The sequence below is a fragment of the Drosophila arizonae genome, chromosome X (genome assembly GCF_054131065.1).
Source record: "Drosophila arizonae isolate 15081-1271.41 chromosome X, UAZ_ARI_1.0, whole genome shotgun sequence".
Lineage (NCBI taxonomy): Eukaryota > Metazoa > Arthropoda > Insecta > Diptera > Drosophilidae > Drosophila > Drosophila arizonae.
Genome location: NC_142927.1, coordinates 8,653,012 through 8,670,784, shown reverse-complemented (window position 1 = coordinate 8,670,784; position 17,773 = coordinate 8,653,012). Strand labels below are relative to the sequence as shown.

At 42.9% G+C, this 17,773-nt stretch overlaps 6 protein-coding genes and 1 long non-coding RNA gene across 8 annotated transcripts; 4 read left to right on the top strand and 3 right to left on the bottom strand.

Moving 5' to 3' along the window:
• Positions 1-689: 689 nt before the first annotated feature.
• Positions 690-7,817, bottom strand: Top1 (DNA topoisomerase 1). 2 transcript variants are annotated; one of them, XM_089474548.1, is made up of 8 exons: positions 7,493-7,817; positions 5,835-6,058; positions 4,646-5,756; positions 4,484-4,575; positions 2,721-3,850; positions 2,391-2,641; positions 2,123-2,316; positions 690-2,038 (listed from the first exon to the last, which is right to left on the bottom strand). In XM_089474548.1, exons 1-8 carry the CDS (start codon positions 7,517-7,519, stop codon positions 1,936-1,938), a joined length of 3,132 nt encoding a protein of 1,043 aa, XP_089330674.1. In that variant the 5' UTR covers positions 7,520-7,817; the 3' UTR covers positions 690-1,935. The 2 variants fall into 2 exon arrangements, with proteins under 2 accessions (XP_089330674.1, XP_089330675.1); XM_089474549.1 differs by lacking the exon at positions 7,493-7,817 and adding an exon at positions 6,147-6,295.
• LOC149267850 (uncharacterized) lies at positions 3,910-4,491 on the top strand. Its single transcript, XR_016271101.1, has 2 exons — positions 3,910-4,296; positions 4,384-4,491. It is a non-coding gene; the product is annotated as an uncharacterized LOC149267850 (long non-coding RNA).
• Positions 7,818-7,894: 77 nt separating the features above from the next.
• On the top strand, positions 7,895-10,113 carry LOC108618527 (cyclin-L2). The gene is made up of 3 exons (XM_018014584.2): positions 7,895-8,633; positions 8,697-9,584; positions 9,650-10,113. Exons 1-3 carry the CDS (start codon positions 8,038-8,040, stop codon positions 9,915-9,917), a joined length of 1,752 nt encoding a protein of 583 aa, XP_017870073.1. The 5' UTR covers positions 7,895-8,037; the 3' UTR covers positions 9,918-10,113.
• A 169-nt stretch (positions 10,114-10,282) lies between these two features.
• Positions 10,283-11,791, bottom strand: LOC108618544 (DNA damage-regulated autophagy modulator protein 1). The gene is made up of 4 exons (XM_018014603.2): positions 11,650-11,791; positions 11,453-11,574; positions 10,859-11,246; positions 10,283-10,796 (listed from the first exon to the last, which is right to left on the bottom strand). The coding sequence occupies exons 1-4, from the start codon at positions 11,712-11,714 to the stop codon at positions 10,631-10,633; spliced, it is 741 nt and encodes a 246-aa protein (XP_017870092.1). The 5' UTR covers positions 11,715-11,791; the 3' UTR covers positions 10,283-10,630.
• A 70-nt stretch (positions 11,792-11,861) lies between these two features.
• Positions 11,862-13,326, top strand: Rtca (RNA 3'-terminal phosphate cyclase). The gene is made up of 2 exons (XM_018014596.2): positions 11,862-12,000; positions 12,060-13,326. The coding sequence occupies exon 2, from the start codon at positions 12,070-12,072 to the stop codon at positions 13,147-13,149; it is 1,080 nt and encodes a 359-aa protein (XP_017870085.1). The 5' UTR covers positions 11,862-12,000; positions 12,060-12,069; the 3' UTR covers positions 13,150-13,326.
• LOC108618543 (tRNA (guanine-N(7)-)-methyltransferase) lies at positions 13,257-14,341 on the bottom strand. The gene is made up of 4 exons (XM_018014602.2): positions 14,106-14,341; positions 13,623-14,037; positions 13,461-13,562; positions 13,257-13,403 (listed from the first exon to the last, which is right to left on the bottom strand). The coding sequence occupies exons 1-4, from the start codon at positions 14,228-14,230 to the stop codon at positions 13,299-13,301; spliced, it is 747 nt and encodes a 248-aa protein (XP_017870091.1). The 5' UTR covers positions 14,231-14,341; the 3' UTR covers positions 13,257-13,298.
• A 55-nt stretch (positions 14,342-14,396) lies between these two features.
• On the top strand, positions 14,397-17,769 carry Nf-YC (nuclear factor Y-box C). The gene is made up of 3 exons (XM_018014577.2): positions 14,397-14,618; positions 14,752-16,102; positions 16,167-17,769. Exons 1-3 carry the CDS (start codon positions 14,575-14,577, stop codon positions 16,713-16,715), a joined length of 1,944 nt encoding a protein of 647 aa, XP_017870066.1. The 5' UTR covers positions 14,397-14,574; the 3' UTR covers positions 16,716-17,769.
• Positions 17,770-17,773: the final 4 nt, after the last annotated feature.

Sequence of the window (17,773 nt, the reverse complement as noted above, 5' to 3'; positions counted from 1 at the left end):
CACACTCTCACACATATCGATACTTGCATACAAATGCATGTATGTTTATGTGACCCGCCCTCCCCCAAGATCTGACAGCTCTTCCTCTTCACGTTCCGCAATTCGCATAATTAAAATACAAATACAACTACATACATACATCAATTTTGGTTTACCAAGAATTTAGTTAATCAATTATCAAGATTCTAAATTTGTTGATTTTTCAGTTTCGATTTGTTTTTCTTGTCTTTACAATTGTCGTTTTTATTTATGTCATCGATCAAACGTTATTATTTAACTCACTTAATTGCACGTACAATAATCATATTAAATCCTATTTATAATGTGGATTTCTCATTTATAACTTAGTTGCATTCTTAATATGTTTGTTTTTTCTTCTGTTCTGTTTTGTTTTCTTTATTGCGTTGTTCTCTCTGCTTTTGATTGTTGTTTATCATTTGTCGAACATCTGTTATTGTTATTGTATAGAACGAAATTTGAAACCTGGCTATGTGTGTGAGTGCAGCTGATCGTTTTATTTGTGTGACAATAAAGAATAATAAAAAAAATATATAAGGCTTTCTTTTGTAATAAGTTCTTGCTGTTCCGGTTGCAGTTTTTGTACAAAAGCAAACTAGTTTTGGATAATTAGCATAAAAGTAGTGAAAACACGCGGCCATCTTAAACTAAAAGAACTTGTAAAAATAATATAATTGTTTTAAAATTTAATGTTTAATTTAAATTTATAAAATGTATATAAGGTATATTTTCAATATCTGCATGTGGCCATTTTGTTGTGCACAATTACAACGTAATTACATAGTATTAAACTTGTTTATCTTTCTCTTAAGGTGTGTGTGTGTCTGTGTATGTGTGTGTGTGTGTGTGTGTGTCTGTGTATTGCCAATAGCGCTTCTTCGCTGTCCTAATCGAATAAATTATGCTATGCTAAAAGTGGGCTACAAGGTTTTTCATTTTTCACTTAGCACTTAATAATATGTATGTGTTTTTTTCATTTTCTTTTTTTTTTAAATTTATTATAAATTGTAGGTATAAACTTTTTGCTAAACGAAGATCAACTATAAGTATAAACATAAAATGTATTCTTTTTCATACACAATAAATTTTACAAAAAAAAAAAAAAGGTTTATATATATGTAGTATCCTTTTATATGGTAAAAAAAATAATAATAATTGTAATAATAACCTATCAAAATAATTGATTTTTGTAAGACGTACAAAATTATGTTCTCCGGCGGCGCTAACACATACATTCTCGTACACGTAAACACACAGCATGTGTGTGTGTGTACGTGCATATATATATGACGGGGTGTGTGATTGCTTATATAGTTATATATTTATTAACATTTTTCACTTATATATATATATGTGGGTGTGTGTGTTTGTATCCCTCTCTCTTTGTATTGTTGTTGTCGAGTACAGTGGGAGAGCGCAGGCGACACTACATTGCTGGCAAGTTAAACTTCAGCGTAGTGCACAACACTCCTATAAGCATTACAATAAAAATTATATTTGTTTACATACAGATACATATATGTATGTACATATGCACATAAACATATACTTAGTGTGTGTGTGTGTGTGTGTGTGTTTGTGTTGGTGTTGGTGTATGTGCAACTAAAACAAAAGCTACCAAAATAATCCACATCAAATATGTGTATCATTCTGCCTTATTCCTTCCTCCATGTCTCTTCGTATATGCATTCATTTGCATAAGCCGATGATAAGGAGGTTTGCCAATCCGGAGATGCGTTCCATGTTGCGGCGACTTTTTCTATAATGTATCTGGGTGCGTGAGAGGGAATAGTGTATGAATTTGGTTGGTCTTCGCTCTCGTAGCTGCTTTCCTGTTCCGTTTTGTTTTATGAGTTTGTGGATGTCGTTTTAGTTACATTTTGTTTTTCTTTGTTTGGTTGTGTTAAAAACAATTATTTAAAAACGATAATTCTCGTCCGCCATATGTATGGCCCACAGAAATTTGGTTCTATGCGTTTTATTAAAGATTTTCTCAATCGGTACGCCATACTTTTTACACCTGAACAATAAAAGATAGAGGGAGAGAGACATATTAGCATGCAACTCCCAATCGGCCTTAAAGATAGTTAGTGAGTTTATTTACCAGGCAACTGTGATGCGTGGATCGAGATAATTTAGTTTGGATGTGCCCAAGGCAATGGTCTTATTCTCGTCTCTATCAGTCTCTTGTAGTTCTAATTTTTTCAGTTGATCCTTCAAACGTTCCAGTTGTTTGCCCTTCTTATCGGCATTAAGCTTCTCTTTGACGGAACCACGCTTAGCCGCCTTTCTCAGATCCTGTTTAAAGAAAATTGTATATAGAGTATGATTTGAATTGAATAACATTGATAATAATGTCCATCATCACTTACATGATATTCGGATTCGCATTCATCAAGGGCATACCGCTTGGCCCGAATCTTTTCCTTTAGGTTCTCCATTGACTTCTGATGTCCTTTCGGCACGGATCGCTGATGGTTACAGAGGATGGCCACCGCACGATTAGCGCGATTATAGGTCAACAGCTTCTCGGCAACCGAAGCGTTCGGATCAGTAAGCAGATCCAATTGGTTCTGCAGCGTTTTCGATGCGTTATATGTACGAAATACTTTTGCCGTGAGACCTGTCAATCGAGTCCAAATATGGAATAGTTAAGTAAAAGACCTTGGGCAATATTTATATAATAATCGAATCCAAATTACCTTCCATCAACTCTTTGAGATGCTCATTTAGCACTTGGGTATTGAGGCGATCGAATAGATCATCGCCGTCCTTCTTGTTTTCCATGAACAGTTCGAGATTTTTGAAGACGCGCTTTTCCACCTCGACCTCGTTGTAGTAACGTATGGAATCCTTACCAGGAAAATCAAATACGACCACATTCTCTTTATTATTGAGCTCCTTGTGCAGCTGCACATGCTCCACACGCAGCGAACAGCAGCCAACGGTATCGGCTTGATCCTCATCCTTCTCATTACCCGCTCTCAGCGCGAGCTTATCAATGAAATACAAAGCAACGGCACGTTGGCGGACACGCATCTCCTTCGACTTCCATTCGTCCCGATAAGTGGCGCGTATTTTGTCAATGAACTTATCCAGCCGGCGGGCTGTCTCATATTTAATATGATCCTTCTCGCCCTTTAGCTTGGACGATGGATTCAGCATAATGTATTTCACCTGGCCCTGCACGTTCTCTGTCCAGGATGCTAACCATGTAACGGTATTGTCGTGACGCACTTCTTTCCAGCGCTCGCCTGGCGGTGGCTGTGGCACCTTCGAGTTCTTGCCACAATTGATGGATACATCGCGGGCCGCAATTCTACGCTTGATCATACCCATCTTTGGATGCTCGCCTCGACCACGAAACAGACCGGGCGGCTCCAACCGAAAGTTGCCGATCTTCTCCTTGTGACCGTCGATCATGCAGAAACCATATTCTTTGATTAGCGCCTCGCTTTCAACTTTTTTCGCGAGCTTCTCCTCTTTTGTGGCCGCCTTTCGTTTCTCAGATTCAGCCTGGAAGTATTCAAACATTTCTTGGAAATTGCATTTGCGAAAATCTTTAATGATCTCCTTCTCCTTGGGTGTCATTGTCTTGCGGAAATCCTTAAAGAAATTGTTATTGAATACGTCCTTGGTGCAATAATCGTGATTTAACATCTTTGCATAAAATGTGGCCGCCTCCTCGGTCTCCTCGCTGAGCTCCATTGGCTTGCCATCGTAAAAGAAGCGCACATTTCGGGGCACACGCTCATAGGGTGGTGCGAAGACGGGTCCCTTATGCTCCAGTGTTGTCCATTTGACACCATCCTCACGTTTCTCCTCTTCCCACCTTGAAATAGTGGAAACACGTTTTGTTTGAATTTTAGTTTTCTTAACAATGCCGTTATTACTATTGTTGTTCTTCAAGTTTCTATTCTCTTTGCTGGAATTCGTTTTAATACTAGCAGCAATTGTAGCGTATCGTTGTTGCTGTTTAAATATAACGTGAAATTCACGTTTTGCCGCAAACAACGACAGTGACAGCAAATTTGTTGCCATTTGCCATTTGCGCTCACATAACGCATCAAATGAAAATGAAAGAAAAAAAAAAAAAAACGAGTATCGGACATAACCACAATCTATTTGGCTGCACAGCTGTTGCACGCGTATCGCGGTGAATGGTCAAAAAGATTACACACTCATCGCCCCAGTCGTGTCACTGCCAAATGTGACTTTCAAAAAATAAATAGGTCAGTGACATTCAAAATTCATACACACACACACACACACACTCGCGTAAGTATGTAAATTGTTAATGTTAATCTCTTTAAACTAACGCAAAAGAATTTGCCTTTTACACTCTCGTTTGTAAACTAATTTCAGCTTGTGGAATTCCAGGGTTATGAATATTTTTTAAAGAGCTGACCTAACTATCAGTCGTAGTTTGTTATCCTCATACTATAATTAATAAAGAGTTATTTACCATCTCCACACTTCCTCTTCTTCCTCCTTTTTGTCTTTCCGCGAACGCTTCGTTGGGGACGTTTGGTTGGGTTCTTGCTTGATCTCAGATTCCTGCATGATATAATTGAAGACGTTTAATAAATCATTTACTATTCATTTATTTTTGTTTCCTTTTGTTTACCTTTTTAACCTTTTTCTTTTTGGGTTTCCCGCTGCCGTATTCGTCATCTACCTCCATCTTGGGGCGTTTCTTTTTATTTTTCTTGTCCTTTACTTCTTTTTTCATCTTCTTGCGCGCAAGCAACGGAATGTCTTCGTCGTCATCGTCTCCATTTCCGTCCATTTCATCGGAGGGTTCTTGTTTGCGCTTTCGCATTGCCAACGGCATATCTTCATCTTCGTCCTCGCCTTCGTTATCAACATTCATATTGCTGTTGTTATATTTGTCAGTATCGTTGTCATTGTCATTATCATTGTCATCATCATCATCCTCCGTATAAGTGGCCTCCTCTTTAGTCACAAACTCTGGCTCATCGGATCTGAACTGCGACATGGAGTAATCACAGGAACTGGCCTGGGACAGATCAAAGTTATCATCTTCCTTCTTAACATCGACAATGTGTTCTTCGTAGCCATTTTTGTAGCCATTGCATTCTGATTGCAATTGCTGCTGCAGCTGCTGCTGCTGTTGCTCTTGCAACTGCTGCTGCTGTTGTTGCAGCTGCTGTAAGTGTTGCTGCTGCTGCAATTGGAGCTGCTGATGCTGTTCCTGAAGCTGTTGCTGCTGCTGCATTTGGTATTGCTGCTGCTGCAGTTGGAGAAGCTGCTGCTGTTGCAATTGCGCCTGCAAGGGATCAGCGTGTGGCTGTGAGACGGGCTCAGGCTTAACGAATACACCATCATAGGCAGGATCTTTCGAGGATGAGCTATGCCTAGAACTTGAACTGGAATGTTTGCTTTTCAATGATGATGATGATGATGACGACGAGCTCTTGTGCCGTGAGCTCGAAGACGACGACGAAGACTTGTGTTTATCTCGACTGGAGGAGCTGCTGCTGCTGCTGCGATCCTTATCGCGGCGTTCCTTGTCCTTGGAGGACGAGCCACTACTGCTGCTTATGCTGCTGCTCTTATGATGATGGCTAGACGAAGACTTGTGCTTGCCGTTTTTATCGCGATGGCTGGACGACGATGACGACGAAGAGCTGCGATTTGAGTTACTGCTATCTCGTTCCTTATCCCTATGCTTGTCCTTGCTACTCGAAGAGCTGCTGCTACTCTTATGCTTATCGCTGTAAGCAAACATTGATACACAACATATTACAGCTAAAGCAGATCAATCAACAGATATTTTCATATTGGAGACTTACCGACTGCTGCTACTGCTGCTGCTTCCGCTTTTATGTTCCCTAGACGACGAGCTGGAGCTCTTATGCTCGCTGCTCCGTTCCCTATCACGATGCTTATCCTTGCTGGATGATTTATGTTTACCGCTGCTGCTACTGCTGCTGCTTTGATGGTGGTGATGGTGTCCATTTGTGGTTACACCATTCGATTGCACTTCGCAGCTGCCGCCATTTTGCACGTGTATATTCTGCAAACACATAAAAAGAAGAGAGCACGTTAATCAAGGGAAAGAAACAAATGCATGGACTAATAAAGATACGGATTGAAATACACACAGCTAAACGAAAATGCATCTTATGGACGTATCAATTTTGAGACTCTGCGGAAATATTTAGAACATTTTGACTAATCTTATAAACCTAATTGTAACACGCACGCATACACACACACACACACATACACACTCTTTTATACACATCTATACAATTGTGAAAATGTCTGTCTATAACTTACAAAGAAATGAAGTATTGACTACCTGTGTGATCGAATGTGTACATGTGTATAAATGTGTGTATGTGGCTATGTTTGTGTGTGTGACACATTTAAGTAGCAACTCTACAAGTCAATTGTCAATGATTTACAAAACTCTTTATAGACGTGTGTGTGTGTGTTCATATGTAAGTGGAGATTGACACACCACACCATACCACACCACCACGTGGTGAAAAATCAACCCTAACAAATTCAAATATCTTGTACGAAGAAAAAAAAATTGAGAAGGTAAGAAGAAGAATATGCCAACGTAAGTTGACAGGATTTGGATTGGGGGGCGGGAAGTGAGTAGACTATATAGTAAATGACAGCAGTACTCATGTTTCTGGTGTTTATTGCTCGTACATTCTGTCAAGCATTATTTTCAATGTAAGGTGTAACAGCAGCAGCAACAGCAGTAGCAGCGGCGGCGGTGGAGGCGGCAGATCAAGGCTGTTTTTTTATTTGTGTGCTTGTGTATATGCATGTATGCACACACATGTGATTACTTCGGCACCCCGCGCAGTGTGACCACATTTGTACAAACATCAAAAATACACAAAATACTACAACCGAATTCAACAAATGCATTCCATTCGAATTTGTTTTTTAAAAAACCAAAGCACTTTTTATGTATCTTCAAGTGTTATATTATCTTTTATTATTATTTGCATTAATGTGTTGTACGATTGAAATTGGTTTGCAAAAATTTCTATATGTGAAATAAACACAAGGTCGATAAACAGCTGTAAAAATAAAAACAAATAAATTGATATTGCATACTTTAGAAAACAATGATTGTTCACGTAAAATACCATACTAGTATTTAGAGCAGCGAAAATCGGTCACACTGTGCCAAATACACATTGTCGTTGCCGTCTCTCGTCGTTTTCATACTGCCTGCCTGTCTCTGCCTGCTACTACTTGCATGCATTGTCGCCATTTTCGTAAATTACCAAAAGGCCTTTTACTCTTCATTGCAATGCGACTACGCATGATTTAGGTGCAGGTCGGTCGAAACTTGCACTGGTTGCAAGTACTTATGCATTTGTGCATGCGAAAATTAACAGCACACTTGCCCCTTTCGTCACTTCACTTTGCTAAGCGGATGAAAATTACATAAAAATAAATACGTCTCAAAATTACTTACATTTTCAGCAGCCACATCCCCACTCATTTTGCACAATTTCTCAGTTGGCAGTCCGGCGCTTACGGCTTTTTTCCCAACTTCACTTTACAATTTTTTTTTTAAAATATTTTCTACACTTTTATATATTGTAGTTAGTATTATATGTCAGTTGCCAATAGCCGATACATGCGACTGCAACTACTTTTTGTGTCTCCGCATTTACTGCGCGATACTACAAAATGATATATTTTTTTTTGCTAAGTCCCCAAATATTACACTTAGAAGAGTCTCTTTTACAGCGCGCAGCGGCCACGCGAACACGTTCGTACCAAATCTACTTCGAACTGTATGCTGTTTCGAGATGTGCACATTGCACGCTAATAATTTCCGATAGTTTTCGAAAACAGAGTATCGATATCTGACTGCTGACGCATTATTTTAGTATTTTTAGTTTTCTTGCAAACGTTTTTTCGGTGCACACTGTTGGAAATTCACAAATTAATATACAATAGCATTTATTGTAATCAGAAGAAATAAGTCAAATAAAATAATAAGTTGGAAGTGAAATGGCCAGTCGTGGTGCAACTAGTGTAATCACCGCCACGACTGGCGTCGTCCATACCAGCCTAACGTCAAGCTCAACGGTAACGGCAACAGCATTGCAAACAATCACCAACGTACTTACTGTCAGCTCAGTGCACTCCAACAACGTGAACATCTCGAATAATACGCACAGCGGTAACCCAGCTGCCGTTGCCACTGGAAACGATGGAACCGATGGCGAAGCTGCTAAGCCCATGTATCCCCGTCTTTTCAACAAAATTGTGCTAACATTGGAGAACAGCTTGATCCCTGAGGAGAAAATTGATGCGACCCCATCCAGTCAAGATGGACTGGATCTTGAAACAGAAAAGGATTTGCGCATCCTTGGCTGTGAGCTAATACAAACGGCGGGCATACTGCTACGTTTGCCCCAAGTGGCCATGGCCACTGGCCAGGTGCTTTTCCAGCGCTTCTTCTACTCGAAGAGCTTCGTCCGTCACAACATGGAAACCGTGGCCATGAGCTGTGTCTGCCTTGCCTCCAAAATTGAAGAGGCGCCGCGTCGCATTCGCGATGTCATCAACGTCTTTCATCACATCAAACAAGTGCGCGCTCAGAAGTAAGTCGAGACAGTAAATAGCTTTCATTTTATATTTAACATTGATTTACATCTGCTTCGCAGGGAAATTACGCCCATGGTGCTGGATCAGTACTACACGAATCTGAAAACACAGGTGATCAAGGCGGAGCGCCGAGTGCTTAAGGAATTGGGCTTCTGTGTGCATGTCAAGCATCCGCATAAGCTGATCGTCATGTATCTGCAAGTGCTGCAATACGAGAAGCATGAGAAATTGATGCAAATGTCATGGAATTTTATGAACGATTCGTTGCGTACGGATGTGTTCATGCGCTATACGCCGGAGGCGATTGCCTGTGCGTGCATATACTTGAGTGCACGTAAGCTGAATATACCGTTGCCGCATAGTCCGCCGTGGTTTGGCATCTTCCGTGTGCCAATGGCCAATATTACGGATATTTGTTATCGGGTGATGGAGCTTTATACGCGGGCCAAGCCAGTTGTGGAGAAGCTGGAGGCAGCTGTCGAGGAACTGAAGAAGCGTTATATTGATGCACGTAACAAGACCAAGGAGGCGAACACGCCTCCAGCCGTAATAACGGTAGATCGCAACAATGGCTCGCACAACGCGTGGGGCGGATTTATTCAGCGTGCCGTTCCGTTGCCAACCGGGAAGTCGCCGAAGAAAGACTCACGTTCCCATTCGCGCTCACGCACACGCACGCAGTCACGCACGCCACGTTCTCGGTCGCGCAGCCACTCGCCGAGTCGCGAGCGTTCCAAGAAATCGCATCGAGATCGCGATCGTGATCGTGAACGCGATAGGGATCGTGACCGTGATCGTGACCGTGACCGGGAACGCGATCGCGATCGGGACCGCAGTCGCTCGTCCCGATCACGTTCACGATCATTGCCCAAGCACAAAAAGAAATCGCGCCACTATTCGCGTTCGCTGACGCGCTCCAGCTCGCCGCACAGCAAGCATCGCAAGAGGTAAAGCTGCATTAGCTATAAGAGATCTATTATATGCATTGATCGTGTCTTCTTGACTTTCACAGGAAATCATCAAGAGATCGCTCCGATTATTATGTAAAAAAGGAACGCTCCAGCAATCCGGGCAACAGTCTAAGCGACAGCGATAAGTATCGTAATTCGAGTTCAAATTCCGGAAAGTCTCACAGCCGCTACTCGCATCGTAGCAGTGGCGGAGGTGGTGGCGGCAGCGTAGGCAGCGGTGGAGGAGGCAGCGGAGCTGGTGGCGGACACAATAACCGTGGAGGACACAAACATCGCGATAGCGATCGTTCCAGAGATCGCAAACGTTGATTAAAATAACAAATTCTATGCCTAATTGTAACAGAAAGCGTTTTCATTTTTTTTTTTTTTTTTTTTTTTTACATTTTACATTTCTATTTATTTCGATAAAAAGAGATTTATAACTTGGAGTTTCACTGTAAAAAAAAAAAAAATGAAAATCAAATTGATAACAAATAAATGTAAAAAACTGTATATGTGCATAATATATTTGTATATTATATATTCGATGGAGGAGAAGGAAATAGAGAGAAACGCTATTTCGCCTGTAATACTAGACTTGCACTATATCACAGTTAAGCGCATTACAAAAGCGAAAGTTTAGCACCTTTGCTGGCAAGTATGGGACACATAAAAAAACCATAATTAGCAAACAATTTGAGGTGATTGGAATTTTGCCGAGTGCTGTTTGAAATTCAGTTTTAACTCGAGTGCAGATTTATTATACATTCATTTTCAGTTGACTGAAGCAGTCAAACATTAAATACTCGATCTACCTCCATGTATATTCATATGTATTCCATTAGGGACAGCTGATATTGATTAAAATCCTACACTACATATTGGTACTTAAGCAATAGGGGATAGCAGTTTGCATATCCTATGTAGAGCATATCCTGTGGATTCAGTGGCCCAGTCGTGACTGAGACTGCGACCCACTGTCGAATCTTCAGATATCTGCATGCACTATATAAATCGTAATCCGAAAAAAATGAATGAATCATCTACACGTTCATAGTGTAAGACATCAATGAAATTTGCGGATGCTGTAGCGAAACATCACGGAACTCGGGCGTAAAACTAAGTATGAAGAACGAAAATATGGTGGCGATAATCCATTCCGATATGGTGCTTATTACGTGGTAATACCAGCCACCGTCCGACGGATACCTGCAAAGCGAATTGATTGTTTAATTCTATTGCCTGGCTAAGATGTCAAGAGTCGGTCTTACCACTTCCGCGGATTCTGTCCATTGAACAGGATGTGGGACATGACGCCAGTCACAGCGAGCATAATGAACAGGATCGTGCAGCAGACGGACATGCCCAGACGCAAGTGAGCCGTTTTCCTTGTGCCGGCCATGGGATAAATGGTGTACGTCATCAATGCCTGCATCCAAAAGTACAAAGTGCCGCAACCAAAACAACAGAAGGCGCCAATGAAGTGCATAATCCGTACATTAGTTTCTTGAAAGTTGCCCACAACGCTTATGCCCAGGCAGGACAGCATGCCGAACCACAAAGCCAGACGATTGTGTCGCACTAAAGTGGCGTCCAGTTCCGGATGATGCTCATACAATTGCAATATATGGCGATATCGCACATAGATAGTAAGTCCCACTTGAAATGAAAAACGATCGTTGAAAGGTAGGTAGGGGTAGAGAAAAACAGACAGACAGAGAACGGGAGAGCGAGAGAGACAGAGAGAGAGAGATAAAGAAAGTGAGGGGAAAGTAGGGTACACGGCAGGGTGCAATAAATCAACAATTCATGACTCATTCGTTACACGCGAGATATGAATTATTTTGAAATCTGGCGTAACTCACATAGAACACTGCCAATGTTAATTAATTGCCCGAATATACAGCTCTCCGGTGAATAGGTGGCTGCATCGCTTATGTAGGGCACTGTGGGCACCACATGTCCCTCCAGGACGGCCACAATGTAACTGCGCCAAATGCAAAGAACAATAACATATAAGGGTATTTTTTCGCAATTAGAACATACAGCATTAGCGACTTACGTGCCCAAAAAAGTCACTTGAAAAATGAGAAAGGTAGCAACTGGCAGTAAGTACACATTTGACATAGTGCCAGCAACAAGCTACACGGCAAATAATAAATTCAATTCAATATTTTTATTGCGCAGAACGAATTTCGTACACAAAGTAAATCGCGGTGTTTGTGGGTGATTGCAACGGCAGTGGTGCAGCCCTGCCAACTTGTTCGAGTAAAAACGAAACGTACGACATCTGGCAACGACAATCGATACAATTCGAACAGTCCATCACAGACTCAAGTGACATTTGAAATTAAAATCCAAATAGGTAACATATTTATCACAAGCAAAACATTTAAGAAACTGGTAAAAATCGGTATGTACGTGCTAATACCTAATTCGAAATAAAATATTGAATTCGTTGTGCGACTGCAGGTAACCGGGCATGAGTTGTTTTGTGGAAATCGACGGCTCCTATTTGGAAGGCGGCGGACAGGCTCTACGTAATGCATTAGCCTTAAGTGTTATACTTAATCGCCCAGTGCGTGTGATCAAAATACGTGCCAATCGCCCCAAGCCGGGTCTATCACATCAACATCTCCATGGCGTCAATTTGCTGCGGGACATCTCCAATGCTGAGGTGAAGGGTAATGTGCTGCACTCCACCGAGCTGACATTCACACCGCACACAATCATTGGCTCTATGTACAAGGTGGACACACGAACCGCTGCGAGCATTACGCTTGTTTACCAGATGGTAATGCCGGTGCTGTTGTTCGCTGGCACCACATCACGGATTGATGTGATGGGCGGGACAAATGTCTCGTATTCTCCGCAGGTGGAATATATGCAGCAAGTGCTGTTGCCCAATTTGAAGCGTTTTGGCGTTAATTTCGATCTGAAGGTGTTGCACTATGGATTTTATCCACGTGGCAATGGACGCTGCGTACTCGAAGTGGCACCGGTGCGTTCCCTAAATGCTGTTCAAATAAATGACTTCGGCCAGTTCCGTGCCGTCAGGGGCTCTGCCTACTATTCCGGCCGGCTGCCCAAGTGCATTGCCTTCGATATGCAGCATTCGGCTGAACGTGAAATACATCGCTTGTGGCCGGACCATGAGTGCACCATACATGTGTTCAAGCATCCACCAGACAAAGTCCGTGACAATGGAGCTGGCATCATATTGACTGCAGTGACCAGCACTGGCTGCATCATGGGTGTAGCCACAGTGGGTGAGAAGAATATTGATGGGCACATGATTGGATCCAATTCCTCTTGCGAATTGGCTGGCTACATAAAGAATGACATATGTGTGGACGCTCACATGCAGGATCAGCTAATCATCTATATGGCATTGGCCAAGGGCTGTTCAAGTATTCGTTCTGGGGCTCTAACCAAGCACACACGGACCGCTATCTATGTGGCCGAGCTAATGGCTGGGGTCAAATTCAATATTGAATATAAGAATCTCGGACTGACGCTGATCTCATGCGAAGGCATAGGGCACTGCAATGCATATATGTAACATGTCTATACACACAAATACGCACCAAAACATACATACATAAACACACACGCACACACACACACACACACACACAGAGATCAAATTTTGTCTGTTGCATACTTAAATTATTTACGTTAAAATATATATGTATGTATATATTTGTCAAATTAAATGCGACGGAATATAGCCAAGAAATGTTCGCCCTTATTTCGCACAACCTTAGCGCCCTCCTCACTGCTCTGATAAAGCTTGGGCGTTATAGGATCCGCATTCTACAAATATATATCAATTAGATTCCAGTTTGTATCCAATGTGTTAAAAACGCTTACGGCTTCCTCGTCGCTTAATCGTTCAAACAATGGATGCTGGGTCATATGCGAGACTATCCATGTGTGCAAATCCTCCACATCCGTCATTGTATAAACGAGACCCTACGAATGGAACAGAGCTTAGTCAGAGGTATGAGATCGGTGTGATCGGTAATTACTTACCCCTTTTCTGAGCACATAGGCATATTCGGAGAGCAGAGCCTGATTGATGATGCGCCACTTGTGCTTGGCGCGCTTGAAATGCGGATCGGGATAGAGGAAAAACATCTTCTCGAGTTGACTTTTTTGAAAATAATTAGGTAAATATTTCATCGCATTGGTGCGTATGCAAGCAATATTTTGGTACGTAGTCGCTTCGTTAGCATTCTTCAGCCTTAGCGCTGCAATGCGGTCGATCACATAGTCAGAGACCTTCACTCGAATCTCCATGCCGATAGCCAGCTTTTCGGGAAACATTTCGCCGAGAGTTACGAGAAAGCCTCCATAGCCGCAGCCAATGTCAGCAAATTGCACTTGTTGATCATCGCCCATGCTCGGATATAACGAGCGCCAGTCCACATCTTCAGGCCGGGCGGGACTGTAACAAAAAGTACAAAAATTAGTTGAGTCAAACATCCAAACAAACATCACAAACGAAATGTTTACTAATTAAAACTGTGATCCGCAATGGGATTTGAATGTGCGCGCTGGCGGTAGAAGCGCTTCTGTGGCAGTCCAGTTACCGCAGACGCCCCGGTCAGCGTTTCGCTCTCCTTACTATTAGCCACCATTTGGTAAAATTCTAATAATATTTATACAAAAAATTATATCAACAATTGGTTTGGTGGCTAATGTGCTCGGCACATGCATGCCTATCGATGCTATTTAAAGCATCGATAAAATTTTCAACACTAAGTTGACAGCCCTGGAGGTAAGCTGCCATTGTGACCTTATCGATTGTTTTGCAGCACCAGTTGCCATCCCTAGCGCATTGTGTATGCATTACGCATTTGCGAAATTTACCAGCAATAAGTTTTTAAAAATCAAATTTTACTACAATTGGAATCGGGGTGCTTGTGCTCATACCCTTACCAATAGCAGACGACAAACGCGCCCCACCTGAGATAACGTGGCCATGTACGCCACCAATAATGGCAGCGTAAATAAGGCGCCAAATAGGTAAGTCTCGGATCTCCGTGTGCCTCTGTACAGTGTGTACAATTTAATCGTGTTTCGTGTTTTTTTTTTTTTTTGTGTGTGTGACTTATTGTGTTTTTTGCGTGGCTTAATTTGTTTTGTTTTTTCTATGCAGTAATGCCACAACCATGTTTGACAACACCATTACTGTCACGCCGATCAAAGTGGAACTCAATGACACTTTGACCAAGGCAGCCGCCACAACCACAACGCCGGCCCTTCGGCGACCAAACGCTGTAATTGTCACGTCACAGCAGCTGACAATGCCAATGCAAACGGGCTTATCCGTAACGAATAACAGCGTTGCTGGAGCTAACGCAGGCTATGCGACAGGCATTAGTGTGACGTCAACGACACCGACGACGGCGCCAGCAACAAAAGAGAAACCGACTAAAGCGACGCGCGCCCAAATCGTACGCAAGCCTCCGCCAACGATTGACAACTTTTGGCCCAACATCTTGACGGAGGTGAATAGCATTGGCCAGGTGGATGCCAAACATCAGGTGCTGCCCTTGGCGCGCATCAAGAAGATCATGAAACTGGATGAGAATGCCAAAATGATAGCGGGAGAGGCGCCGTTGCTGTTCGCCAAGGCATGCGAATATTTTATACAGGAGCTAACCATGCGCGCTTGGGTGCACACCGAGGAGAGTCGTCGCCGTACGCTGCAGCGCTCGGACATCGCACAAGCGATTGCCAATTATGATCAATTTGATTTCCTTATCGACATCGTGCCGCGGGAGGAGATCAAACCGTCAACCACACAGAAAACCAAAGAGCAAACCAGCTCGAATGTATCAACGGCGGCAGCAGCAGCAGCTGCGGCCGCTGCAGCTGCGACTGCCAGCGCATCTGTTGTCAGCAACAACAATGTCAACGCGAGCTTTACCACCAGCAACGTTGTGGGTGGCGCCAATGTACCTGCGGCTGCTGCGGCGGCTGCTGCTGCCGCTGGCCTTAAACTGGATCCCAGCGCAGCCGAAGTGCTTGGCTTTAGCACTGTGACTCCGGATCTATTTGCGGCGGCAGCAGCGGCGGCCAATAGCAACCAGCAGCTGCAACAACTGCAAGCACAACAGCATCAGCCGCAGCAGGTGCAGATCATACAGCAGGGCGGTGGGGCGCAGCAGCTGCAGTATTTCATTGCGCTGCCTGGACAGCAGCCGGCGCAGCTAGTGCAGCAACTTCAACAGCAACAGCACCAGCAGCAGCAACACCAACAACACCATCAGAACAGTCTCGGCTTGAACATTGTTGCCCAGCAGCCGACACAACAGCTAATACTCACAGCCGGGCCCAATGGGCAGCTAACGGCGACGCCGGCGCCAGCAACCGCGGCACAGCAGCAGACGGCGCTGCTGCAGAACCTGGCACAGCAACAGCAACAACAGCAGCAACAGCAGCAGCAGCAAATACAACTGTTGCAGCAGGTGGTGACGCCCACCGGCGAGCTGACCAATGTTCCGGTAAGTATTTCGAGAAGATTCCCAGCTCCCATATGATTGCAATTGCTAAATGTTTGCTCAACAGATCGCCATAAATGCCAATCAGCTGCAATTGCTGCGATTGCAGATGCAGCAACAACAACAGCAGCAGCAACAACAGCAGCAGGTTGCCGCTGTACAAGCGGCAGCAGCAGCGGCGGCCGCGGCACAGCAGCAACAGCAACAGCAGCACAATCCACAGCAGCAGGTGATAATTCCCACCCAGTTGCTAACGGCACAGCAGATCTTGCAGTTGGGCGGAACGCCCACAAATGCAACGACTATAACACAGCAGCAGCTGCAACAGCAACAGCAGCAACAACAGCAGCAGCAGCAGCAACAGCAGCAACATCATCACCAGCAGCAGCAACAGATACACATCACCAGCACCAATCCCAATATCGGCGGCAATAACACTGCCGGCAACAACAGCACCAATAACAATAACAACAGCGGCAATAGCAATAACAACAACAGCGCAGCATCAATATTCATAAATGCAACGGCGTCGAACGCCCAATTAGCAACGCAGGCGCAAGCGCAGGGTCTGAACGCATTAACCAACGATCGGACACTGAGCACCGGCTTTCGGTAAAACCCAACAAACGGGAGAGAGACGGAGAGACAAATTGAGAGAAAGAGAGAGAGAGAGAGAGATAGAGAAAGCAAAAGCCCAAAAGAAACGAATACATGGAACAGCAAACAGCAAAGGCAACGACAACAACCGAAAACCCATAAGAGCAACCACCTTATTACTAAGCTTAAGTTAATAATTTAGTTTAGGTTGATATATGTTTAGCATTGAATTGAAGTCGATGGCTCATCATATCGAAGCATCGGGAGGCAAGTCTGTTTATAGATTATTTTGGGCTGGCATTTCGATTGCGGCCCATTCATAGCCATTCAGCCATTCAGTTTCGCACTAATGTGTATACATATGTATAGAGGAGAGTCGGATTAGCTAGCTGCTAAGTAAATATGTAATTAATTAAGCGTTTGTATAAATACCACATAAATATGGATGATGAGCTAAGAGATGTCATACAATTTTTGTAGCATTACATAATGTATTTTAGTCCTTAGGCAGCAAAGTGAAGCCAAAAATGTGAAGGAAAACAGTTGAGCCAAGGCCAGGGAAATGGCTCTCTATATCGATAAAAATGTAAATTAGAATTGAAATTGGAATTGGTGTCCAGCTTAATGTACATATCATAATGTATTTCATAATTGCTATATCCGATCCGATATATAGTTACAAATTTCATGTTGCCAATTGTATTCTTAAGTTTCACATAGTCTATGTGTGTGTGTGTGAGTGCGCGCGTGATTGTATGCCTGTGTGTGAGTGTGTGGTTGTGTGTATGCTTATATAAATTACGAATATCTAAAATTTATTGAACAGATTGTAAACTGACATAGGCTCAATTGACCTTTCCCTGGCTTTGCAACTGCTCTGCAAACACGACGCTGAGCTGCAGGTTTCACATTCTATTTTAACAATACGTAACAATAGAAAACACAATCCCCCTCAACGTATATATATATATATATATAAATTATATATGGTATATTGTATTTGTATAGTTAAATATTTGTATTTAATGAAAGTAAATTTGCAAAACACAACTCATTTGAAAGCATTCACAAAATTGT